Source organism: Pseudophryne corroboree, chromosome 2 (genome assembly GCF_028390025.1).
Source record: "Pseudophryne corroboree isolate aPseCor3 chromosome 2, aPseCor3.hap2, whole genome shotgun sequence".
NCBI lineage: Eukaryota > Metazoa > Chordata > Amphibia > Anura > Myobatrachidae > Pseudophryne > Pseudophryne corroboree.
Window position 1 is genome coordinate 162,382,151 of NC_086445.1, and position 26,936 is coordinate 162,409,086.

The 26,936-nt window shown below is 48.8% G+C and overlaps 1 protein-coding gene across 4 annotated transcripts in view; it reads left to right on the forward strand.

Moving 5' to 3' along the window:
* ATP7B (ATPase copper transporting beta) overlaps positions 1-26,936 on the forward strand; it is a 249,017-nt gene that overhangs the window by 50,512 nt on the left and 171,569 nt on the right. For 3 of the 4 annotated variants that reach the window (XR_010206109.1, XM_063951945.1, XM_063951951.1), the window contains exon 2: positions 2,874-3,001. Coding sequence is in view for 2 of the 4 variants with exons in the window: in XM_063951945.1 (XP_063808015.1) it covers positions 2,879-3,001 (123 nt within the window). In the remaining 2 variants the exon portion in view is untranslated. Of the gene's footprint in view, positions 1-2,873; positions 3,002-26,936 lie in introns of those variants that run through there. The other variant, XM_063951952.1, reaches the window with a different exon arrangement.

Sequence of the window (26,936 nt, forward strand, 5' to 3'; positions counted from 1 at the left end):
CTTTAGCAGCTGATTGGAGGACTCCTTGTTAAATACACTCCCAGGGCTTCTCACAGACGCCGGTAATAGCTTCCTGCATGCTGCCTTTGTTTGCTGAGAGTCTGTTTCCAGTCCTGCTGTATCCGGTCATTCCAGTCCTCAGAAGTCCGGTATTCGGGAGTTGTCATCTCATCCCAAGAGGTCGTTTGGTTCCCTGGAGTCCTGACTGATCACCGTTTTATATCCAGTGGTGTTCGTGAGTTGCGGCTCTGCCGTGTGTTGCGGCTCAGCCGCTTTACCTTTTATATTTTGTGTTTGGAGCATTTGCGGAGGGTTCCGCTTCCACAAGTCCTCTCTGGTACTCGGCGGTGCCGGGTAGGAGAATTGGACAAGTGGATATTTTGGTTGTCCTTTTCCCTGGCGGTTTCTCCGCACATATTATAGTTTTGAGTTTGCTTAGCCCCTGGCCTGGTTGTTTAGTTAGAGGGCCTCTTGTTATCACCCTGTCTCGGGTTTCCCTTTGTCTCTCATTAAGACCGGGGGGCATCGAAGTTGGGCAGACATAATCCGCCCTTCAAACGCGGCTGCCAAGGGCTCAAGAAACCATAGTCTCGCAGGGGATTTCTGACAACACGGGTGAGACAACAGAGTTAGGGCGCCAGGGGCTATTTTCCTGTCCTGCTCCCTTCCCCAGCATTCCGTTCCAGTGCTCCGGTCCTTGCCATAAGATCTCCTCTGACCAGAGTGCTGGAATCATAACACTAGGTGATTCATCAGGCCCTGCATGCGCTGTTCACGCCATTGCAGGGGGCCCGGACCCCCTCCCCCACCCGCAGTACCACCGCACCCGCACCTCCCCCACCCGCAGCACCCTTGCAACCGCCTCTCCCCCAACCGCGGTACCCCCGGACCACCTCCACCATCCGTGTCTCCCCCGCAGCCGCCACTTCCCCAACCACAACACCTACTAGGTGATTCATGAGGCCCTGCGTACGCTGTTCACGCCATTGCAAGGGGCTACAACCCCTTAACCATTGCACTCCCTTTGTCCGTGCAATATTTAACCACTCACACTATTATGATTGGAGGTAATACTCCTTATAATAAAAATATTGCACACCACCAGGGCGTGCAAGGGTTAAGGGGGCGTAGCCCCTTACGACGGTGTGAAGAGCACCCGTAGGGCACGATGAATCACCTACTGTTGGAATAAGGTTGTAACATAACAAAATGTGGAAAAAGTGAAGCGCTGTGAATACTTTCCGGATGCACTGTATGTATGTTGAGTTGGATGTACCTCCAGATATGTCTAGCTCTGAAAGTACAGTAATTTTCTACATCAGGCATACTGTAGCATGTATGCTTACATCTAACAATAGCGTATGGATCTAGCACAAGTGTTAGCAGTACATTCAAATTTGCATTACCCTATTTGTACACAATTTTATGCACTCTGCCAACTGATCTAACCAGCATGCACACTGTATGCAATATTATAATGTACGCAATATTATAATGTAATAAAGTGTTACATGCATAAGAGATAATAATGGAACGGCAGCAGACTGACAGTGATTGACAGTCTGCTTACCATACAGCGCTATCAATGCTGCTTCCATAATAAGATACCGCCGTGATCAAACTTGCAATATAATTGTATTCAAGTAACACAGAATAAAAACAGAAAGCAGAACACTTACACATATTATTATGTAATCTTAGCCAGGGGAATATCAATGATGGGGCTAGTTCCACAGTAACAGTTTGGCCTCAGAAGAATGATAATGTATAATTGTTTTTCATGATGCTTTCTCAGGGTCTTAATGAGATGAGCGGTTTTGTTGAAAACCGAATACACCTGAACTTTGGGGATCCGAGCAGAACAGAGTCCTGGCTCAGATCAGTTTTGGGCATCGGAATAGTCCGAGTTCTGAACTTGGATTTAAAAACAGAATCTCGATTTTGGATGCATGTACGTCCCTCCTCCAAGTGCCATTTCCCTCAGGAGAGTGCATGGGGAGGGGGTCAACTCAAAACTGACTGAAAATTACTGGAATTTATGTTATTGATGTTGATAATACTATAGGAACAAAAACAGGTCCAAATAACGTGATTTTAGTTGTTTTTTTTTAAAGAAACCCAGATCCGAAACCCAACCCAAAACTGAACACAAAAACTTAGGGGTGGTTTTGCAAAACCAAAACACGACGATGAGTTACAAACAAAACAAAAACATGGGGGTCTGCATACATCTCTACAGCCAGTGGCGCTACTGCAGGGCCGCCTGAAGTCTCCAAGGTCCAAGTGTCCATCACACAGCCAGTGCTCTGCTTACTATTTCTGGCTGGCACGCCCACTAGCAGTGACACCCTGTCCTTTCCCTATCAGCCCCTCCCTTGCGTTCTACTTTGCATCACCCCCAGGGAGTTAAGAAATGATACACGATTAATTTTAACCCCTGATGTCACAGCTCACACAGATTTCATAGATAACCCCCCCCCCCCCCCCCCCTCCATCTGTAATGGAGGCCCTTTATACAGTAGTCTATAGTTATCACTATACACCTATAAAATAATAGAGAGGTGTAAGGTAAGGACAGGGGCTAGGACCAAATCATTTTAATCAAAATGAATCCAGGCTATGCTTGGCCAATCTTCCGGAACATCTGGGAGACTCCTGAATTTTTCAGTTTTCACCTTTGGCAGATGAATGTCAGTGTACTTTTATGCAGCAAGAATCAGGAAATCCTGAGCTGAAAGGAGGAATTTGTATAATACCAGTAAAGCATATATTATACACGCACAGACTGAAAGAGAAAGAGGTTATAATATATCCATAGAAAGAGGTTATAATATATCCATATATCATCACTTGCACTGTGTCCTGTTTTTCAGCAAAGATGATGCCAAGAAGGACATGTCTGGAGGATGAGGAAGAGGAAGTACGGTTACTCAGTACTGAAGAAGAAGAGTATCCAAAGAAACCCAGTCCAACACTTTCACCTCACCGCTACCTGGGAAAGGTAAGCAGGAGATGATTATTATATTTTCTCTATCGTCCTAGTGGATGCTGGGGTTCCTGAAAGGACCATGGGGAATAGCGGCTCCGCAGGAGACAGGGCACAAAAAGTAAAGCTTTAGGATCAGGTGGTGTGCACTGGCTCCTCCCCCTATGACCCTCCTCCAAGCCTCAGTTAGATTTTTGTGCCCGGCCGAGAAGGGTGCAATCTAGGTGGCTCTCCTAAAGAGCTGCTTAGAAAAGTTTAGCTTAGGTTTTTTATTTTACAGTGAGTCCTGCTGGCAACAGGATCACTGCAACGAGGGACTTAGGGGAGAAGAAGTGAACTCACCTGCGTGCAGGATGGATTGGCTTCTTTGGCTACTGGACATTAGCTCCAGAGGGACGATCACAGGTACAGCCTGGATGGTCACCGGAGCCTCGCCGCCGGCCCCCTTGCAGATGCTGAAACAAGAAGAGGTCCAGAATCGGCGGCATGAAGACTCCTCAGTCTTCTTAAGGTAGCGCACAGCACTGCAGCTGTGCGCCATTTCCTCTCAGCACACTTCACACGGCAGTCACTGAGGGTGCAGGGCGCTGGAAGGGGGGCGCCCTGGGAGGCAATGAAAACCTATTTTTGGCTAAAAATACCTCACATATAGCCTCCGGGGGCTATATGGAGATATTTAACCCCTGCCAGAATCCGTTAAGAGCGGGAGACGAGGCCGCCGAAAAAGGGGCGGGGCCTATCTCCTCAGCACACAGCGCCATTTTCCCTCACAGAAAGGCTGGAGGGAAGGCTCCCAGGCTCTCCCCTGCACTGCACTACAGAAACAGGGTTAAAACAGAGAGGGGGGGCACTAATTTGGCGTTAGAAATATATAAAAAAGATGCTATAAGGGAAAACACTTATATAAGGTTGTCCCTATATAATTATAGCGTTTTTGGTGTGTGCTGGCAAACTCTCCCTCTGTCTCTCCAAAGGGCTAGTAGGTCCTGTCCTCTATCAGAGCATTCCCTGTGTGTGTGCTGTGTGTCGGTACGTGTGTGTCGACATGTATGAGGACGATGTTGGTGAGGAGGCGGAGCAATTGCCTGTAATGGTGATGTCACTCTCTAGGGAGTCGACACCGGAATGGATGGCTTATTTAGGGAATTACGTGATAATGTCAACACGCGGCAAGGTCGGTTGACGACATGAGACGGCCGACAAACAATTAGTACCGGTCCAGACGTCTCAAAAACACCGTCAGGGGTTTTAAAACGCCCGTTTACTTTAGTCGGTCGACACAGACACAGACAGGGACACTGAATCCAGTGTCGACGGTGAATAAACAAACGTATTCCTTATTAGGGCCACACGTTAAGGGCAATGAAGGAGGTGTTACATATTTCTGATACTACAAGTACCACAAAAGAGGGTATTATGTGGGATGTGAAAAAACTACCGTAGTTTCTCTATCGTCCTAGTGGATGCTGGGGTTCCTGAAAGGACCATGGGGAATAGCGGCTCCGCAGGAGACAGGGCACAAAAAGTAAAGCTTTTCCAGATCAGGTGGTGTGCACTGGCTCCTCCCCCTATGACCCTCCTCCAGACTCCAGTTAGATTTTTGTGCCCGGCCGAGAAGGGTGCAATTCTAGGTGGCTCTCATAAAGAGCTGCTTAGAGAAAGTTTAGCTTAGGTTTTTTATTTTACAGTGATTCCTGCTGGCAACAGGATCACTGCAACGAGGGACAGAGGGGAGAAGAAGTGAACTCACCTGCGTGCAGGATGGATTGGCTTCTTGGCTACTGGACATCAGCTCCAGAGGGACGATCACAGGTACAGCCTGGATGGTCACCGGAGCCGCGCCGCCGGCCCCCTTGCAGATGCTGAAGTAAGAAGAGGTCCAGAATCGGCGGCTGAAGACTCCTGCAGTCTTCTAAAGGTAGCGCACAGCACTGCAGCTGTGCGCCATTTTCCTCTCAGCACACTTCACACGCAGTCACTGAGGGTGCAGGGCACTGGGGGGGGGGCGCCCTGGGAGGCAAATGAAAACCTATTAAAAGGCTAAAAATACCTCACATATAGCCCCCAGAGGCTATATGGAGATATTTAACCCCTGCCTGTATTCACAAAATAGCGGGAGACGAGCCCGCCGAAAAAGGGGCGGGGCCTATCTCCTCAGCACACGGCGCCATTTCCTCTCACAGTTCCGCTGGTCAGGACGGCTCCCAGGTCTCTCCCCTGCACTGCACTACAGAAACAGGGTAAAACAGAGAGGGGGGGCAAATTTAATGGCAATATCTTGATATATATAAAGCAGCTATAAGGGAGCACTTATTATAAGGCTATCCCTGTCATATATAGCGCTTTTTGGTGTGTGCTGGCAGACTCTCCCTCTGTCTCCCCAAAGGGCTAGTGGGTCCTGTCTTCGTTTAGAGCATTCCCTGTGTGTCTGCTGTGTGTCGGTACGTGTGTGTCGACATGTATGAGGACGATATTGGTGTGGAGGCGGAGCAATTGCCAAATATGGGGATGTCACCTCCTAGGGGGTCGACACCAGAATGGATGCCTTTATTTGTGGAATTACGGGATAGCGTCAACTCGCTTAAGCAGTCGTTTGACGACATGAGGCGGCCGGACAATCAATTAGTGCCTGTCCAGGCGCCTCAAACACCGTCAGGGGCTGTAAAACGCCCTTTGCCTCAGTCGGTCGACACAGACCCAGACACAGGCACTGATTCCAGTGGTGACGGTGACCAATCAACCGTATTTTCCAGTAGGGCCACACGTTATATGATTTTGGCAATGAAGGAGGCGTTACATTTAGCTGATACTACAGGTACCACTAAACAGGGTATTATGTGGGGTGTGAAAAAACTACCTATAGTTTTTCCTGAATCAGAAGAATTAAAGGACGTGTGTGATGAAGCGTAGGTTGCCCCTGATAAAAAGCTGATAATTTCAAAGAAATTATTGGCATTATACCCTTTCCCGCCAGAGGTTAGGGAGCGCTGGGAAACACCTCCTAGGGTGGACAAGGCGCTAACACGCTTATCAAAACAAGTGGCGTTACCTTCTCCTGAGACGGCCGCACTTAAAGATCCATCAGATAGGAGGATGGAAAATATCCCAAAAAGTATATACACACATGCAGGTGTTATACTACGACCAGCTATAGCGTCTGCCTGGATGTGCAGTGCTGGGGTAGTTTGGTCAGAGTCCCTGATTGAAAATATTGATACCCTGGACAGGGACAATATTTTACTGTCGTTAGAACAAATAAAGGATGCATTTCTTTATATGCGTGATGCACAGAGGGATATCTGCACACTGGCATCACGGGTAAGTGCTATGTCCATTTCGGCCAGAAGAGCTTTATGGACGCGACAGTGGACAGGCGATGCGGATTCAAAACGGCATATGGAAGTTTTGCCGTATAAAGGGGAGGAGTTATTTGGAGTCGGTCTATCAGATTTGGTGGCCACGGCTACAGCCGGGAAATCCACCTTTCTACCTCAAGTCACTCCCCAACAGAAAAAGGCACCGACTTTTCAACCGCAGCCCTTTCGTTCCTTTAAAAATAAGAGAGCAAAGGGCTATTCATATCTGCCACGAGGCAGAGGTCGAGGGAAGAAACAGCAACAGGCAGCTCCTTCCCAGGAACAGAAGCCCTCCCCGGCTTCTACAAAAGCCTCAGCATGACGCTGGGGCTTCTCAAGCGGACTCGGGGACGGTGGGAGGTCGTCTCAAAAATTACAGCGCGCAGTGGGCTCACTCGCAGGTAGATCCCTGGATCCTGCAGATAATATCTCAGGGGTACAGGTTGGAATTAGAGACAGATCCACCTCGCCGTTTCCTGAAGTCTGCTTTACCAACGTCCCCTTCCGAAAGGGAGACGGTTTTGGAAGCCATTCACAAGCTGTACTCTCAGCAGGTGATAGTCAAGGTACCTCTTCTACAACAAGGGAAGGGGTATTATTCCACTCTATTTGTGGTACCGAAGCCGGATGGCTCGGTAAGGCCTATTCTAAATCTGAAGTCCTTGAACCTGTACATAAAGAAGTTCAAGTTCAAGATGGAGTCACTCAGAGCAGTGATAGCGAACCTGGAAGAAGGGGACTTTATGGTATCCTTGGACATCAAGGATGCGTATCTCCACGTTCCAATTTACCCCTCACACCAGGGGTACCTCAGGTTCGTTGTACAAAACTGTCACTATCAGTTTCAGACGCTGCCGTTTGGTTTGTCCACGGCACCTCGGATCTTTACAAAGGTAATGGCCGAGATGATGATTCTTCTTCGAAGAAAAGGCGTATTAATTATCCCATACTTGGACGATCTCCTAATAAGGGCAAGGTCCAGAGAACAGCTAGAGATGGGATTAGCAATATCTCAAGAGGTGCTAAAGCAGCACGGATGGATTCTGAATATTCCAAAATCCCAATTAATGCCGACAACTCGTCTGCTGTTCCTAAGGATGATTCTGGACACGGTTCAGAAAAAGGTTTTTCTTCCCGAGGAAAAAGCCAAGGAGTTATCCGACCTGGTCAGGAATCTCCTAAAACCAGGAAAGGTGTCTGTACATCAATGCACAAGAGTCCTGGGAAAAATGGTGGCTTCTTACGAAGCAATTCCATTCGGCAGATTCCATGCAAGAATTTTCCAAAGGGATCTGTTGGACAAATGGTCAGGGTCGCATCTTCAGATGCACCTGCGGATAACCCTGTCTCCAAGGACAAGGGTATCTCTTCTGTGGTGGTTGCAGAGGGCTCATCTATTGGAGGGCCGCAGATTCGGCATACAGGATTGGATCCTGGTGACCACGGACGCCAGCCTGAGAGGCTGGGGAACAGTCACACAAGGAAGAAACTTCCAGGGAGTGTGGTCGAGCCTGGAAAAGTCTCTTCACATAAACATTCTGGAACTAAGAGCAATCTACAATGCTCTAAGCCAGGCGGAACCTCTGCTTCAAGGAAGACCGGTGTTGATCCAGTCGGACAACATCACGGCAGTCGCCCATGTAAACAGACAGGGCGGCACAAGAAGCAGGAGTGCAATGGCAGAAGCTGCCAGGATCCTTCGCTGGGCGGAGAATCACGTGATAGCACTGTCAGCAGTGTTCATCCCGGGAGTGGACAACTGGGAAGCAGACTTCCTCAGCAGACACGATCTTCACCCGGGAGAGTGGGGACTTCATCCAGAAGTTTTCCACATGCTAATAAACCGTTGGGAAAGACCAATGGTGGACATGATGGCGTCTCGCCTCAACAAAAAACTGGACAGGTATTGCGCCAGGTCAAGAGATCCGCAGGCAATAGCTGTGGACGCGCTGGTAACACCTTGGGTGTACCAGTCGGTGTATGTGTTTCCTCCTCTGCCTCTCATACCAAAGGTATTGAGAATCATAAGGCAAAGCGGAGTAAGAACGATACTAGTGGCTCCGGATTGGCCAAGACGGTCTTGGTACCCGGAACTTCAAGAGATGGTCACGGACGATCCGTGGCCTCTACCTCTAAGACAGGACCTGCTTCAGCAGGGACCGTGTCTATTCCAAGACTTACCGCGGCTGCGTTTGACGGCATGGCGGTTGAACGCCAGATCCTAAAAGGGAAAGGCATTCCAGAAGAAGTCATTCCTACCTTGATTAAGGCAAGAAAGGAAGTCACCGCGAAGCATTATCACCGCATTTGGCGGAAATATGTTGCGTGGTGCGAGGATCGGAGTGCTCCGACGGAGGAATTTCAACTGGGTCGTTTCCTACATTTCCTGCAATCAGGATTGTCTATGGGTCTCAAATTGGGATCTATTAAGGTTCAAATTTCGGCCCTGTCAATATTCTTCCAAAAAGAATTGGCCTCAGTTCCTGAGGTCCAGACTTTTGTAAAGGGAGTACTGCATATACAGCCTCCTGTGGTGCCTCCGGTGGCACCGTGGGATCTAAATGTAGTTTTAGATTTCCTCAAATCCCATTGGTTTGAACCACTAAAAGATGTGGATTTGAAATATCTCACATGGAAAGTGACTATGTTACTGGCCCTGGCGTCCGCCAGGAGAGTATCTGAACTGGCGGCTTTATCTTATAAAAGCCCTTATTTAATTTTCCATTCGGATAGGGCAGAGCTGCGGACGCGTCCGCATTTTCTCCCTAAGGTGGTATCAGCGTTTCACCTGAACCAGCCTATTGTAGTGCCTGCGGCTACAAGCGACTTGGAGGACTCCAAGTTGTTGGACGTTGTCAGAGCTTTAAAAATATACATTTCAAGGACGGCTGGAGTCAGAAAATCTGACTCGCTGTTTATACTGTATGCACCCAACAAGTTGGGTGCGCCTGCTTCTAAGCAGTCGATTGCTCGTTGGATTTGTAACACAATTCAACTTGCACATTCTGTGGCAGGCCTGCCACAGCCTAAATCTGTTAAGGCCCATTCCACAAGGAAGGTGGGCTCATCTTGGGCGGCTGCCCGAGGGGTCTCGGCATTACAACTCTGCCGAGCAGCTACGTGGTCAGGGGAGAACACGTTTGTAAAATTCTACAAATTTGATACCCAGGCAAAGGAGGACCTGGAGTTCTCTCATTCGGTGCTGCAGAGTCATCCGCACTCTCCCGCCCGTTTGGGAGCTTTGGTATAATCCCCATGGTCCTTTCAGGAACCCCAGCATCCACTAGGACGATAGAGAAAATAAGAATTTACTTACCGATAATTCTATTTCTCGGAGTCCGTAGTGGATGCTGGGCGCCCATCCCAAGTGCGGATTATCTGCAATACTTGTACATAGTTATTGTTAACTAATTCGGGTTATTGTTTAGGGAGCCATCTTTCAGAGGCTCCTCTGTTATCATACTGTTAACTGGGTTTAGATCACAAGTTGTACGGTGTGATTGGTGTGGCTGGTATGAGTCTTACCCGGGATTCAAAATCCTCCCTTATTGTGTACGCTCGTCCGGGCACAGTACCTAACTGGAGTCTGGAGGAGGGTCATAGGGGGAGGAGCCAGTGCACACCACCTGATCTGGAAAAGCTTTACTTTTTGTGCCCTGTCTCCTGCGGAGCCGCTATTCCCCATGGTCCTTTCAGGAACCCCAGCATCCACTACGGACTCCGAGAAATAGAATTATCGGTAAGTAAATTCTTATTTTTTCCTGAATCAGATAAATTAAATGAAGTGTGTGATGATGCGTGGGTTCCCCCCGATAGAAAATATGGGCGGTATACCCTTTCCCGCCAGAAGTTAGGGCGCGTTGGGAAACACCCCTTAGGGTGGATAAGGCGCTCACACGCTTATCAGAACAAGTGGCGGTACCGTCTATAGATAGGGCCGTCCTCAAGGAGCCAGCTGACAGGAGGCTGGAAAATATCATAAAAAGTATATACACACATACTGGTGTTATACTGCGACCAGCGATCGCCTCAGCCTGGATGTGCAGAGCTGGGGTGGCTTGGTCGGATTCCCTGACTAAAAATATTGATACCCTTGACAGGGACAGTATTTTATTGACTATAGAGCATTTAAAGGATGCATTTCTATATATGCGAGATGCACAGAGGGATATTTGCACTCTGGCATCAAGAGTAAGTGCGATGTCCATATCTGCCAGAAGATGTTTATGGACACGACAGTGGTCAGGTGATGCAGATTCCAAACGGCACAAAGGTGTATTGCCGTATAAAGGAAGAGGAGTTATTTGGGGTCGGTCCATCGGACCTGGTGGCCACGGCAACTGCTGGAAAATCCACCGTTTTTTACCCTAAGTCACATCTCTGCAGAAAAAGACACCGTCTTTTCAGCTTCAGTCCTTTCGTCCCTATAAGAGTCATATCTGCCCAGGGATAGAGGAAAGGGAAGAAGACTGCAGCAGGCAGCCCATTCCCAGGAACAGAAGCGTTCCACCGCTTCTGACAAGCTCTCAGCATGACGCTGAGACCGTACAGGACCCCTGGATCCTACAAGTAGTATCCCAGGGGTACAGATTGGAATGTCGAGACGTTTCCCCTGCGCAGGCTCCTGAAGTCTGCTTTACCAAGGTCTCCCTCCGACAAGGAGGCAGTATGGGAAAAAATTCACGAGCTGTATTCCCAGCAGGTGATAATTAAATTACCCCTCCTACAACAAGAAAAGGGGTATTATTCCACACTATATTGTGGTACTGAAGCCAGAAGGCTAGGTGAGACCTATTCTAAATCTTAAAAAATTTTGAACACTTACAAAGGTTCAAATCAAGATGGAGTCACTCAGAGCAGTGATAACGAACCGGGAAGAAGGGGACTATATGGTGTCCCGAGACATCAGGGATGCTTACCTCCATGTCCCAAATTTGCCCTTATCACTAAGGGTACCTCAGGTTCGTGGTACAGAACTGTCACTATCAGTTTCAGACGCTGCCGTTTGGATTGTCCACGGCACCCCGGGTCTTTACCAAGGTAATGGCCGAAATGATGGTTCTTCTTCGAAGAAAAGGCGTCTTAATTATCCCTTACTTGGACGATCTCCTGATAAGGGCAAAGTCCAGGGAACAGTTGGAGGTCGGAGTAGCACTATCTCGGATACTGTTACAACAGCAGGGGTGGATTCTAAATATTCCAAAATCGCAGCTGATCCCGACAACAAGTCTCCTGTGCTTAGGGATGATTCTGGACACAGTCCAGAAAAGAACCTCCTAAAATCAGTGCATCATTGCACAAGGGCCATGGTAAAAAAATGGTGACTTCCTTCGAAGCAATTCCAGTCGGCAGATTTCATGCAAGAACTTTTCAGTGGGATCTGCTGGACAAATGGTCCGGATCGCATCTTCAGATGCATCAGCGGATAACCCTATATCCAAGGACAAGGGTGTCTCTCCTGTGGTGGTTACAGAGTGCTCATCTTCTAGAGGGCCGCAGATTCGGCATTCAGTTTTGGATGTTGGTGACCACGGAGGCCAGCCCGAGAGGCTGGGGAGCAGTCACACAAGGAAAAAATTTCCAGGGAGTGTGATCAAGTCTGGAGACTTTTCTCCACATAAATATAGCTAAGGGTAAATTTATAATGCTCTAAGCTTAGCAAGACCTCTGCTTCAAGGTCAGCCGGTATTGATCCAGTGGGATAAAACATCACGGCAGTCGCCCACGTAAATAGACAGGGCGGCACAAGAAGCAGGAGGGCAGTGGCAAAAACTGCAAGGACCTTTCGCTGGGCGGAAAATCATGTGATAGCACTGTCAGCAGTGTTTCATTCCGGGAATGGAAACTGGGAAGCAGACTTCCTCAGTAGGCACGACCTCCACCCGGCAGAGTGGGAACTTCATGGGGAAGTTTTCCACATGATTGTAAACCGTTGGGAATTACCAAAGGTGGACATGATGGCGTCCCGTCTGAACAAAAAACGGGACAGGTATTGCGCCAGGTTAAGAGACCCTCAGGCAATAGCTGTGGACGTTCTGGTAACACCGTGGGTGTACCAGTCGGTGTATGTGTTCCATCCTCTGCTTTTCATACCTAAGGTACTGAGAATTATAAGACGTAGAGGAGTAAGAACTATACTCATGGCTCCGGATTGGCCAAGAAGGACTTGGTACCCGGAACTTCAAGAGATGCTCACAGAGGACTTATGGCCTCTGCCGCTAAGAAGGGACTTGTTTCAGCAAGTACCATGTCTGTTCCAAGACTTACCGCAGCTGCGTTTGACGGCATGGCGGTGGAACGCCGGATCCTAAGGGAAAAGGCATTCAGGAAGAGGTCATTCCTACCCTGGTCAAAGCCAGAAAGGAGGTGACCGCACAACATTATCACCACATGTGGCGAAAATATGTTGCGTGGTGTGAGGCCAGGAAGGCCCCACGTAGAAATTTCAACTCGGTCGATTCCTGCATTTCTTGCAAACAGGAGTGTCTATGGGCCTCAAATTGGGGTCCATTAAGGTTCAAATTTCGGCCCTGTCGATTTTTCTTCCAGAAAGAATTGGCTTCAGTTCCTGAAGTCCAGAAGTTTGTCAAGGGAGTATTGCATATACAACCCCCTTTTGTGCCTCCAGTGGCACTGTGGGATCTCAACGTAGTTCTGGGATTCCTCAAAACACATTGGTTTAAAACCAGTCAAATCTGTGGATTTGAAGCATCTCACATGAAAAGTGAACATGCTCTTGGACCTGGCCTGGACCAGGCGAGTGTCAAATTGGTGGTTTTTTTCTCAAAAAAGCCCATATCTGTTTGTCCATTCGGACAGGGCAGAGCTGCGGACTCGTCCCCAGTTCTCTCCCTAAGGTGGTGTCAGTGTTTCACCTGAACCAGCTTATTGTGGTGTCTTGCGCCTACTAGGGACTTGGAGGACTCCAAGTTGCTAGATGTGGTCAGGGCCCTGAAAATATAGGTTCCAGGACGGCTGGAGTCAGGAAAACTGACTTGCTGTTATCCTGTATGCACCCAACAAACTGGGTGCTCTTGCTTCTAAGCAGACTTTTGCTAGTTGGATGTGTAATACAATTCAGCTTGCACATTCTGTGGCAGGCCTGCCACAGCCAAAATATGTAAATGCCCATTCCACAAGGAAGGTGGGCTCATCTTGGGCGGCTGCCCGAGGGGTCTCGGCTTTACAACTTTGCCGAGCGGCTATTTAGTCAGGGGCAAACACGTTTGTAAAATCCTACAAATTTGATAACCTGACTAAGGAGGACCTGGAGTTCTCTCATTCGGTGCTGCAGAGTCATCCGCACTCTCCCGCCCGTTTGGGAGCTTTGGTATAATCCCCATGGTCCTTTCAGGAACCCCAGCATCCACTAGGACGATAGAGAAAATAAGAATTTACTTACCGATAATTCTATTTCTCGGAGTACGTAGTGGATGCTGGGCGCCCGTCCCAAGTGCGGATTATCTGCAATTCTTGTACATAGTTACAAAAATCGGGTTATTATTGTTGTGAGCCATCTTTCAGAGGCTCCGCTGTTATCATACTGTTAACTGGGTTCAGATCACAGGTTGTACAGTGTGATTGGTGTGGCTGGTATGAGTCTTACCCGGGATTCATAAATCCTTCCTTATTGTGTACGCTCGTCCGGGCACAGTATCCTAACTGAGGCTTGGAGGAGGGTCATAGGGGGAGGAGCCAGTGCACACCACCTGATCCTAAAGCTTTACTTTTTGTGCCCTGTCTCCTGCGGAGCCGCTATTCCCCATGGTCCTTTCAGGAACCCCAGCATCCACTACGGACTCCGAGAAATAGAATTATCGGTAAGTAAATTCTTATTATTTTATTTATGAGACACCATAAAGTGTCTGCAGCGCCGTACAAGAGGACAAACCTAAAAACATTGCAAAATAACAGGCTAACCGAGCATAGGTACAATACACAACAGGTAATCATAGTGTAAGTAGCATATGTGCAGAACATTACTGTAACACAGACTGGATAGTGCAAGTAATAGGGACAAGGGATGCGCTGGGTACACACTGGGCGATATAGAGTATCAGCCTTTCGATCGAGCAGCCAATATTTCCCAAGTGGGTGTTTACACCCAATATATCTGTGAACGATGTCATTCACAGGCATATCGCGTCAGCCCTGTAGCACAGCCGATGACCAATTAAATACTGTCAGAGTGCCTGACGGAGAAAAGCAGACAAAGTGGCAGCGCTCTGGTGCCACGGATAGTGTTAAGAGAGAAGAGGGGCCCTCCTACTAAGGAGAATGGATGCAGTAGTAATAGAGATATTCCGCTGTAATACCAGTAGACCATGGACTACGACCCAGTATCAGGACAAGACTTTGTCCATGTTGATGCTTAACTCCTTGGAACCCCTGTACACCATCAGATCAAAAATGCGGTAGCACTAGTGAAAATCATGAATCACTTTCTATAGTGAGACTGCGCAAGGTTTCATCATCGTGGCACGGGACAGAGGGGTCCATGTACTAAGGGGAGATAAGGGGGCTGGGCCATCTGTCTGCTAGTGCTGAATATCGGCACTGCACCTGAGTCATTAGCGCTGCCATAGACACCTAGTGTCCCAAGTGTTACTAAGAGGAGAGGTCACTTACCGTCTGCTGTCTTCTCCACACTGATATCACCTCCAATAGCTGCTGTTATCTGCTTGTCCACACTGTGGAAGCAGGAAATAAGCTGTCTGTCACTTGGCCAGTTGTCAATTAAGTTTTGACAAAAATTAAAAGTGTCACTGCTGTGGCTGGTCAGAAGATGGTGAGTCACTCCGCACTCTCTGCTCTGCGGCCTGGCACTGCTCAGCTGGTGGCTTAGCGCTCCCTCTCCTCAACGGGTTTATTATTAGTACAAATCGCAACGCAGCGGTAGCAGGTGAAGCAGGAGCTGCTTCTTCTCCACGATAAGTAGAGTCATAGTACATAGACCCTACAATCACCTTCTAGGGTGTCTGGAAATGTTACATGTGCTGCATGTTTGTGCTGTCATGTAAAGCAAAGATTAAATTAACAGTGTACAGGTTGTGCAAGATCCTTAGTGGCCGCTACCAAGTATGAGGTGTCCTTACGCACACGCACACGCACACACACACACAGTTTTTTTAGAACTGGTGATGTTGCCCATAGCAACCAATCAGATTATATCTATTGTCTGCTAGAAGCAGCTAGAGAAATGATAAGTAGAATCTGATTGGTTGCCATGGGCAACATCACCAGTTCTAAAAATCTCCCACCTTAGTAAATTTACCCCTATATATGTATAATTGGCTGGGCACTCCAGGATACATGAGGGGCATTTTGGTATTGAGCAAATTACAATTCCCTCCAGCTCAATACCACAATACCCTTCATGTATCCTGGCGTGCCCAGCCAGTTCTACATATGTGCTGTCATGTGTGTATGGAATCTCTCCAACACCTCCATTTCATATGTTTGTGTGTTGTTATTCACAAGTACAGCTCAGCACTCAGCATGACCTGAGCAGTAGCGCAATGGTAATACAGTTTTATTCCCACTCAGTATGTCTGTATTTCCACCCTGCTACAACAAATGCGTGAGGTGTAGGTAGAGTAATCACATGTCCCCAGGCACAGAGCACACCTCCCTACATTTGTGTGATTAAATAAGATCAGCCCCCAACATGTGAAGCTTTGCTATATACTACGGGATCTTCACATCATGCTGATGACATGGGGAGCTGTACTGTAGGCTGTAAACATCTCACTCACTGGAAACTCTCTGCACGTTAGTCTTGGCTCCAGGCATGGCTCTGCACTTTAACCTTGGCTCCAGGCATGGCTCTGCATGTTAACCTTGGCTCCAGGCATGGCTCTGCACGTTAACCTTGGCTCCAGGCATGGCTCTGCATGTTAACCTTGGCTCCAGGTATGGCTCTGCACGTTAACCTTGGCTCCAGGCATGGCTCTGCACGTTAACCTTGGCTCCAGGCATGGCTCTGCATGTTAACCTTGGCTCCAGGTATGGCTCTGCACGTTAGTCTTGGCTCCAGGTATAGCTCTGCTCGTTAGTCTTGGCTCCAGGTATGGCTCTGCATGTTAACCTTGGCTCCAGGTATAGCTCTGCACGTTAGTCTTGGCTCCAGGTATGGCTCTGCACGTTAGTCTTGGCTCCAGGTATGGCTCTGCACGTTAGTCTTGGCTCCAGGTATAGCTCTGCACGTTAGTCTTGGCTCCAGGTATGGCTCTGCACGTTAGTCTTGGCTCCAGGTATGGCTCTGCACGTTAACCTTGGCTCCAGGTATGGCTCTGCACGTTAACCTTGGCTCCAGGCATGGCTCTGCATGTTAACCTTGGCTCCAGGTATGGCTCTGCGCGTTAGTCTTGTCTCCAGGTATAGCTCTTCACGTTAGTCTTAGCTCCAGGTATGGCTATGTGCATTAGTCTTGGCTCAAGATTTAGCACTGCACATTAGTCTTGGCTGGAATATACCAAAACTGTCATTCATGCACTTATCATTTCCCACTTCGATTACTGTAATTTGCTTCTCTTTGGGCTTCTGAACTCCTGCTTTGCCCCTCTCCGGTCTACCATCAGCTCTGCTGCCTGCCTCATCTTCCTCTCTTCTACTGCCCTCTCTGTCAGTCACTTCACTGACTACCCATACCACTCAGAATTAAATTCAAACTCCTCTCTAACCTACAGAGCACTCATCGTCACTGCTCTTCCTGACATCTCCAGCCTCATTCCCTCTTCACCACTTCTGACTCTGACATTCTCCTGGTCTACTGCTAACCTCTGGAATGCCCTCCTTTGCTCCATCAGTTTTCCATCCAGCTTCCCAGCCTTTCAGAGTGCTTCTAAAATTATTTTTTTCATCCTAACTTACCAAACATTCACCTAACTGCCCTCATCTCCCAGTGTGTCCACCCTGCCTTCACCTCACAGTGTTTCCACCTATATACCCTATAGATTGTAAGCTCATAAGAGCAGTGCCCTCTCTTCTTTTATCTTTTCTACATAATACACTGTAATATGTGTCTGTGAATTTATATACTTTCTGTATTAGTCTGCAATTATGTATCCTGCTGTCAGTTTTATCTCCTTGTATGGCACTACAGAACCCTTTTGGCACCCTATACATAAAAGTACTAGGTATAGCTTTGCATATTAAACTTGGAACCAGGACTGTGTCACAAATGGGAGACTCTCATAGCCTATCCAGCGGTGCTTCCTTAAGGTGAGCCATCCTGTTCTAGGTCAGCGATGTCAGGTGCATTAGCGCAGCCATGATGGTTCTGATCAGCTGAATACCAATGTCCAATCACTGCCTGTTTGCTGCACTCACATGACTACTCCCTCCTATCTGCTGCAAGAGCCCCCTATTTAAACCTGCACCTGTCTCTCGCACACCGTGGAACCATATGGAACATTGCTCTTACAGATGTAGTCATCGTCATTGTTGCCGTGATACGTACACACAGGAATATGCAATGCAGCATGGTGCGCCGGGATGCGAATAAACGCACCCTGCGATTGCTCCATAGGAATGAATAGAGTGCACGTGCACGCATTTGATTCATTCGCAGGCACACTTGCCGCACCAGCAATACACAAAGAAAAGGTTAAAGCGCTTGCTGGTCATATAAGAGAGAAGAGTGGTCACATTGAAAATCACACATTTATTTAAACATTAAAATAAAAATAAAAATGGATTAAAAAGTACGATATGAATAAAAATTGGAGAACACAATGTGTGTTGGATCTCAAAAACAGCTGTGCCCCTCTCGATCTCAATGAGAGTTGGTGGGAAACATTCAAACCTGTTCCAATATACAGTCCCCTAGTAATAGACTCTGAGTGTCCCGTTAGTAATCCATCGTGTATATATTTACCACCAGCAGTTATCCAAGGTGTTTTAAGCGGTTGGCATCCGCAAGAGGCTGTCCCTTGTATGGCTGTGTAAAAGTTCCACGGTGGAAAGATGTCCTTCTAACAGGATCCACAAATGAAGGCAGTGATGGGGACCTGGTCCAGGTGAGAGTTCCTCAGGAGATTGAGTGATGAACACTGGGCACGCACAGCAGCAATCACCAACGCGTTTCGTTGCGTTCACGTGTGCGTGCCCAGTGTTCATCACTCAATCTCCTGAGGAACTCTCACCTGGACCAGGTCCCCATCACTGCCTTCATTTGTGGATCCCATTAGAAGGACATCTTTCCACCGTGGAACTTTTACACAGCCATACAAGGGACAGCCTCTTGCGGATGCCAACCGCTTAAAACACCTTGGATAACTGCTGGTGGTAAATATATACACGATGGATTACTAACGGGACACTCAGAGTCTATTACTAGGGTACTGTATATTGGAACAGGTTTGAATGTTTCCCACCAACTCTCATTGAGATCGAGAGGGGCACAGCTGTTTTTGAGATCCAACACACATTGTGTTCTCCAATTTTTATTCATATCGTACTTTTTAATCCATTTTTATTTTTATTTTAATGTTTAAATAAATGTGTGATTTTCAATGTGACCACTCTTCTCTCTTATATGACCAGCAAGCGCTTTAACCTTTTCTTTGTGTATTGCTTGTGACTTGGGGGTCTGACCAACCTCCCTTTGTTTCAGCTGCTGTGTAGCACCTCCCCAATCAGCGCCTGGAGCAAAATCCACCCTAGGGTGCGTTTTTTCCTCTCTCTTGCATTTACACTTGCCGCACCAGCTGTGGGCAAAGCTGAGCGTGGCTACATCAGTTTGTGTGCTCACCCTACAGTGTGTGCCTCTGTCTCTGATCTGTTGCCTGTACCTGCGCTCCTGTTCCTGAGAACTGTGCAAGCCGCTTCCATCCTGCTACCCATGATGCTGTATTCTTCATCCTGCAGCTCACCACTATTATCAGTATCCAACCTGCATTATTCCAGCTTCAGCGCCAATGTTCTTCTCTGGTTCCAGTCTTGTACAAGCCTGCATAGCTTCAGCCTGTTTGCTCCATTCCAGTTCCAGTCTGGTCCAGCCTGCTACCTATACTCCAGTTCCAGTTTGGTTCTCAGGGCTGGATCAAGGGCACGTTCGACCAGTGCGGTTGAACGGGGTGCCACACCATAAGCCACATCCGTAATCAGTGGCATTAACAGCAACACTAATAATGAGTCAGACTGACTCATTATTAGCCACAGGCAGTCCCAATAGCAATGAGGAAGTGGCCCACCAGAGGAGAGGAGGGGGTCCTTTCCCACCCAGACCAACCTCTCTCTCCCCGCCTCTCTTTCCCTACCTTTAACCCCAGCGCCCTGCCTCTCGCTCCATCTCTCTGCTGTGGCAACCAGGGACTGTCTTGTCAGATCCCCCATCGGGAAGCCACTGCCGCCCAGCACCCTGCCCCTGCCAGTCCTAATCCAACCCAGCGACCCATGTAGGCACTCTTCAGCTACCCAGTGGCACTGTGAGGAAAGAAGAGGGGTAGCAGGTACTCATTTTCGGTTGGAGTGGCCCGGTACAGATGAGTTAATTGAACTGGTGACCGGCTAAAGCAGTGATGGGGAACCTTCGCACTCCAGCTGTAGTTGAACTACACCTGCTACAGTTTTAGCATGGCCAAATAGCAAAACTGTGGCAGGAGATGCTGGGATGTGTAGTTCAACAACAGCTGGAGTGCCAAAGGTTCCCCTTCGCTGGGCTAGTGTGTGTGTGTGTGTGTGTGTGTGTGTGTGTGTGTGTGTGTGTGTGTGTGTGGGGCTTAATAGACCGAATAGGGTTATAATCATAAATAGGAGAACCAAGCATAATGTATAGTGTGCGTAAATTATTATTGTTGTTATTGTTGGAAATACTGTAATGTGTGAGTGTAACCAGAAACATAGAATCTTATGGCAGATACAGATATGTCCTCTTACATCCTTGCTGCAGTCATGCTAAACAGCTTTTGAAGTCGTGCCATGGCGTGGTGTGATTCGGTAGCAATGAGCGTCTTAGTTTGCACTTTTTCCCCCGGGAAAATTCATCATAGACGCAAAGTCATGTAATAGGATGCACAAGCAACTTCTGCTGATTAGAATGATATGTGCCATGCCTATATTATATGTAATTGCGGCTGTATCTGCATCCAAAATGCAACACTACAGTGTTTTCCATGAATACACTGTAGCATAGCATTTTGTATGCAAATACAGTCGCAGTCACACACAGAATATAGGCATGCTGTTTATCATTTTAATCAGCCGAAGCTGCTTGTGTGTCCTATTACATTACTTTGCGTCTAGGACGTATCTTTGCTGAAAAAAACACAAAAGAAGACGCTCGTAGCTACCGAATCACGTGGCACTCATGCGTTATGTGTAACGCGACTTGTAGCACACAGAGCAAAGATATAAGAGTACACATCTGTAAGAACCAATTGGCCCATGTAGTCGCTTATGTATACGCACATACTTACACATTAGGGTTCATTTTAGAGCCAACCAGTATATTTTTGGATTGTGGGCGGAACCCAGAGTACCCAGAGGAAACCCACGCAAGTATGGGGAGAATATACAAACGCCACACAGTTAAGGCCAGGGTTTGAATCGAACCCATGACCTTAGTGCTGTGAGGCAGTAATTCTAACCATTACATTGGATTAATATTGGAACCACAGAGTTCATGTGTGTTTTCTCTTACGTCCTAGATGATGCTGGGGACTCCGTAAGGACCATGGGGTATAGACGGGCTCCGCAGGAGACATGGCACTATAAAGAACTTTTAGTATGGGTGTGCACTGGCTCCTCCCTCTATGCCCCTCCTCCAGACCTCAGTTGGATTTTGTGCCCAGAGGAGATAGGGTGCATTACAGAGAAGCTCTCCAGAGTTTCTCTGAAAAATAATTTTGTTAGGTTTTTTATTTTCAGGGAGCACTGCTGGCAACAGGCTCCCTGCATCGTGGGACTGAGGAGAGAGAAGCAGACCTACTTAAATGATAGGCTCTGCTTCTTAGGCTACTGGACACCATTAGTTCCAGAGGGAGTCGGAACGCAGGTCTCACCCCGCCGTTCGTCCCAGAGCCGCGCCGCCGTCCTCCTCGCAGAGCCGGAAGATAGAAGCCGGGTGAGTATAAGAAGAAAAGAAGACTTCAAGGCGGCAGAAAACTTCAGATCTTCACTGAGGTGAGCGCGCAGCAGTAACGCTGCGCGCCATTGCTTCCACACGCTACACACACAGAACGGGCACTGATGGGTGCAGGGCGCAGGGGGGGCGCCCTGGGCAGCAATAAACCTCTGGTCTGACATACAAGGGTACATTAGGCTGCGGAGGCAGTAAATGAAGAGATCCTCCGCCATTTTTTGAATATTGAAGTGGGACCGAAGCTCGCCGCTGGAGGGGGCGGAGCTTGATCCCTCAGCACTTTCAGCGCCATTTTCTCCACAGAACGCTGCAGAGAAGCTGGCTCCCCGAACTCTCTCCTGCTGAACTCGGTGACAGAGGGCTGAAAAGAGGGGCGGGGGGCATGTTTAAGGCGCAGTGAGTGTATAACATTGATTATATATATATAAAAAGCGCTATCTGGGTTTTATTCCAGTGTCAGTTTGGCGCTGGGTGTGTGCTGGCATACTCTCTCTCTGTCACCCCAAAGGGCCTTGTTTGGGAATTGTCCCCTTATAGATATATCCCTGTGTGTGTGGGGGTGTCGGTACATGCGTGTCGGCATGTCTGAAGCGGAAGGCTCGTCCAAGGAGGAGGTGGAGCAGATGTGTGGTGTGTCTCCGTCGGCAACGCCGACTCATGATTGGATGGACATGTGGCATATGTTAAATGCGAATGTGGCCTCATTACATAAGAGACTGGACAAAGCAGAGTCCAGGGAGAAAGCAGGGAGTCAATCCACGGATTGGACTTGGTCACAGGGCCCTTCTGGGTCTCAAAAACGTCCCCTATCCCAAATAGTGGACACTGGTACCGACACGGATTCTGACTCCAGTGTCGACTACGATGTTGCAAAATTACACCCAAGGGTGGCAAAGAGTATTCAGTGTATGATTATTGCAATAAAAGATGTTTTGCAGGGGGCGTGTCCTGACTGGAGAGGCAGCTGGAAGCAGGAAATTTGAGCTCCTGCTCCCACACACTAAAATAGCGCCTATCACTAGGAATATCGCCACCCCAGTGCCCAATTAATACCCCCGACGACCTTGGGTACCTGTGCACCTGTCCGCGGAGCCGGGGGACCGCTTCCTCGGTCCCTGCAGGTTGTGGCCTGTGCCAGAGGACGAAGCCGCGGACTAGATTTTGACTTCCGGTCCGCCGAAAAGCTCCGTGGGGCCTGCTGTGTTAAGCGTCGCCTACAACGAACGGAGCTCCCCCGTCCCCCCCTCGTCCACCTTCTTCACCGCGGAGCCTGCTGTCTGACCTCCGGGACCCCTTTGCAGCGCCGCTGGTGGCCTGGGGTGCGGAGCTCGGATCCCGGCAGCTGAGGACGGACGCGCACCTCCGGTGCTGCACCAGCGCGTCTCTGCTGCTCCCTGCTCCACTGACGGCGGCCATCTTGTGGTTGGCGCCACGAGCACACCGGAGCTGCGACGGCCGCCTAGACGCTCCCTCGAGGTCCCCCAAGCCTAGTACCATACCCCCAGTGCCCCCATTGCGCAGACCCCATACACCGACGGCCGCGGTCGCGAAGGAGTCCCGCGGGACGGGACACTGCCGGCGGCCATCTTGGGATTGGCGCCACCTCAAAACCTGGCCATCAGTTTATACCTCCCTGGACGCAGAGACCGCGGAGCCGAGAGAATAATTAGGCCCCCCTGCGGGCTGCAGCCTACCTCCCCTATACAATCCAGAGACCAGACCTCAAGGCGACCAGCTGGGGGCACCACCGAGGCCTGTTGGCCCACCTAGACCCACCGGTGACCTGGAGGTCCCCGGACTGACCCTCTCCCGCACTCACCGCCAGTGAAGCCGAGCACCGCCCGCGGCCGCCACGAAGCTCCTCGTCTCACCGCCAGCGCAGGGGCTCCTAACAAGACCAACGGTGACACGCTGACTCCTGTTCACGACACCGCACACTTTCAACGGCCGGTATACTCCTGCACCTGATCCTCCCTGGGGTGACTCCTGGACAAAAGCACACCACTCTTTCAGTCCGAGTTTCCCCACACGAAAGATACCGCCACACTCTCTAGCACCGTACCTACCCTCCTCATTGTCGTACCTACTCATCTAAAATACGCGCCTGCACAACACGACAGAGGATCGCTATATCTGATCTACCGAAGACGACCCATCGCTGTGAGTGTGACGTACGTGTGCCACACGAAAGATACTACTCCACTCCAAATACGTGGTGACTGACACACTCACAAATGGCACCGTTCAGGTATCCCTCAACTCTCTAAGACGCCCACCAACCCTCATGTTCCACTGATTACATCATAACTCAACCCTCCAGTGGTTCCCTCCCTGGTAACCAGAAAGTCTCATCCTACCCCATTTATCTCAACTCTCTGTGTGGTCCCTTATACTCCAAACCCACCTACCAAGGTGCAAACATGTCCAAACCTAACCCGAACACAAGAAGACGTGCGGGTACAGACATCTCTCAACACTTCACCAAAACCGACAAGGGCGACAAATCCTCCCTACCCTCTGGCCCTTCTTCTCCCAGCCTATCTTTCCCAGGTGGAGACGACCCGCTACCCTCACCCGCCCCATCGACCAAGGAAGATATCATGGCTCTGAAGTCGCTCATAACGGACTTTAAAGAATCACTAGAAACCAAACTCGACAGAGCAGTTACTTCTATTAGGTCAGATATCTCATCCTTATCCTCCAGAACCTCCAAACTAGAAGCCAGACAAGACGTTCTACAGAAAGACCATATAGAAACGGTCAGAGATATAGACCATCTCATCCAAGATATAACGGAGCTCCGATCCAAGAACGAGGATTTGGAAAATCGCGAGTGGAGAAATAATCTCAGAATCCGCAACATCCCAGAGTCCATTACCCCGGCAGCCCTCGAAACATACCTCCAAAGGCTGTTCTCCGCCCTTCTACCAAACGCAGCTTCTCGGGAGATACCTTTAGAAAGAGCTCACAGAGCCCTCCGACCTAGGCCCCGCGATGGCGAGCCCCCGAGAGACGTCATCATGCGCTTCCTCAACTTCAAGGATAAAGAGATGGTCCTTTTCCCGACCCGGGGTAAACCACACATACTGTTCGAGGATGTCAAATTACAATTCTTTCAGGACCTGGCCCCCTCCACCATACTTAAAAGTAGGGAACTCAGAGATCTAACATCAGCTTTCCGCATACGAGGTATCCGTTACCGCTGGGGATTCCCCTTCAAGCTCCTGATCGAATATAATGGAAAAACAATCGTCATCAAAGACCCGAGAGAAGGAAATGATTTCCTATCCCACCTGGAGGACTCTGACCCACTCGCTGACCAAAGTTCTAACCTTCACCCACCCTGATCGCCTCAGCATCTATTACTACATGGACACTCCATTCAATATACTGTTATAATACTCCTGTTGACTATTTTACCTGTTTTAGTTTTACATCTTGATAGTTCCATATACCTATTGAACATTGTCTGCTCATACTTATCCCCAGCCCACCTCACTAGCCCCGCTACCCAAAGACCAGCGGTTAAGGCTACCCCCTTGGGCCCACCCACATATATGCTTCACGCAGCATACCAATGACTTACACATACCATATATTCCCATATAGGAACCAAGATGCTCAGTTCGAAGATTTAACTACTTTTTAGTTTCGTTGTCACTAATGTTGCAGTGCGATCTCCGCACTTATTGTTTGACCTTACACAACACCCTTTAACCACATATCATCCACATAAAGACTTATTCACCTCTAAGCTACTAATACCTCTTCCACACAGACCACCACTGGAGGGACGTGTTCCTTCAACCCCCCTACTTGCAACACAAACCCACACTGTTGTTTTCAAACTTCTAGACCCACCTCCCTACCTCTTCCCCTCCGTGGAGGGAGTACGTTCGTTCCCCGACGCTCCTCCACTTTGAATCCTTTGATCCTACTCTCTGTGCCCGTTCCTTCTCGCTGGTCGTAAGGAACTTCTACACAGGCTCGCCCTAACTCTCCCCCTCCCCCCGCCCCCCTATATTTTTTTTTTCTCTTCTTCTTTTCTCTCTCTCTTCTCACTTTTGTTTTACTTTCTCTTCCTCCCCACCTTCTACGCCTCTCTCTTTCTCCTCCACCTTTCCTTTGCGTATCCTCCCCACACCTACAAAGATGCCCCTACTCCTGGCATCCTTGAACACCAAGGGTCTTAATACCCCCCAGAAGCGCTCGTCCCTGTTCCGTTCTCTTCAAACCCTAAAAGCGGGAATTGTGCTCATTCAAGAAACTCACTTCAATTCCCGGTCACACCCCTCCCTAAACACTAAACGCTTCCCAACAGCCTATTATTCTTCAAGCCAATCGAAACACAACGGGGTGGCCATTCTGATCCACTCCAAAATCCCATTCACACTCCATTCGACCCACACAGACTCAGATGGCCGATATATCATTCTGACAGGTACGATCGGACACCTGGAATGCACGATCGCCACAGTCTACGCCCCCAACTCCGGGCAATCCTCCTTTTTCAATACATTTTTCTCAGACCTAAATAAATTCAGAAAAGGTTACTTAATTCTGGGAGGGGACTTCAACACTGTCCCAGACACCGACCTAGACATATCCTCTGGCCAATCCCGCCCCCATCGAGACTCACCTTCACGCTCTTTAAACAAACACATCCACGAGTCTGGCCTCTTCGACGTATGGCGAGCTCTCAACCCAACAGCCAAAGACTATACCTTCTTCTCGACCCCGCACCAATCATACTCCCGTATTGATCTCTTTTACTGCGGCACAATGCTCTCTCAACACGTACTAGACTCATCTATCCTCACTAACCCTTGGTCAGATCACTCCATTATCACTGCCTCCTTTGACCTCCTTGACACCCCGACAACTCCCCCCAACTGGAGACTAAACGAAAAGCTCTTGAAAATTCCTCAATTTCAGGAAAAAATCAAGCTAGCTCTAGAAGATTACTTTTCCTTAAACATGACTGACTCCAATTGCACCCCACTAATCTGGGAAGCTCACAAAGCCGTAATCAGGGGACACATCATTAATTATGCGTCACATAGAAACAAAGACCGCAAACAAAAAATATCATCCCTTACAGTTGAAGTCCACAATTTAGAAACACTCCATAAACAACGTCCCTCGCAACCTCTTTACTCAAAACTCACTTCAACCAGGGCTGCTTTGAATGCTATACTAGCCGAAAAAACCGAGCACTCACTCCGCTGGCTGAAACAAAAGTTCTACGAAAAAAGTAATAAAGCCGATTCACTGCTAGCCAGCAGATTAAGGGCTCGAAAGGCACACACTGCTATCCTGGCCATCAAAGACGAACATGACTCCCTACATTACAACCCAAAGACTATCAACTCTCTCTTTCGGACGTATTACGAACAGCTCTACAACTTACCAGACACCTCCTCCTCTATAGACCCGACTCACCCCACGGTTGCTGACTACTTAACCTCCGCAGATCTACCTCGTATCGACACCAACACCTCCATGGCCC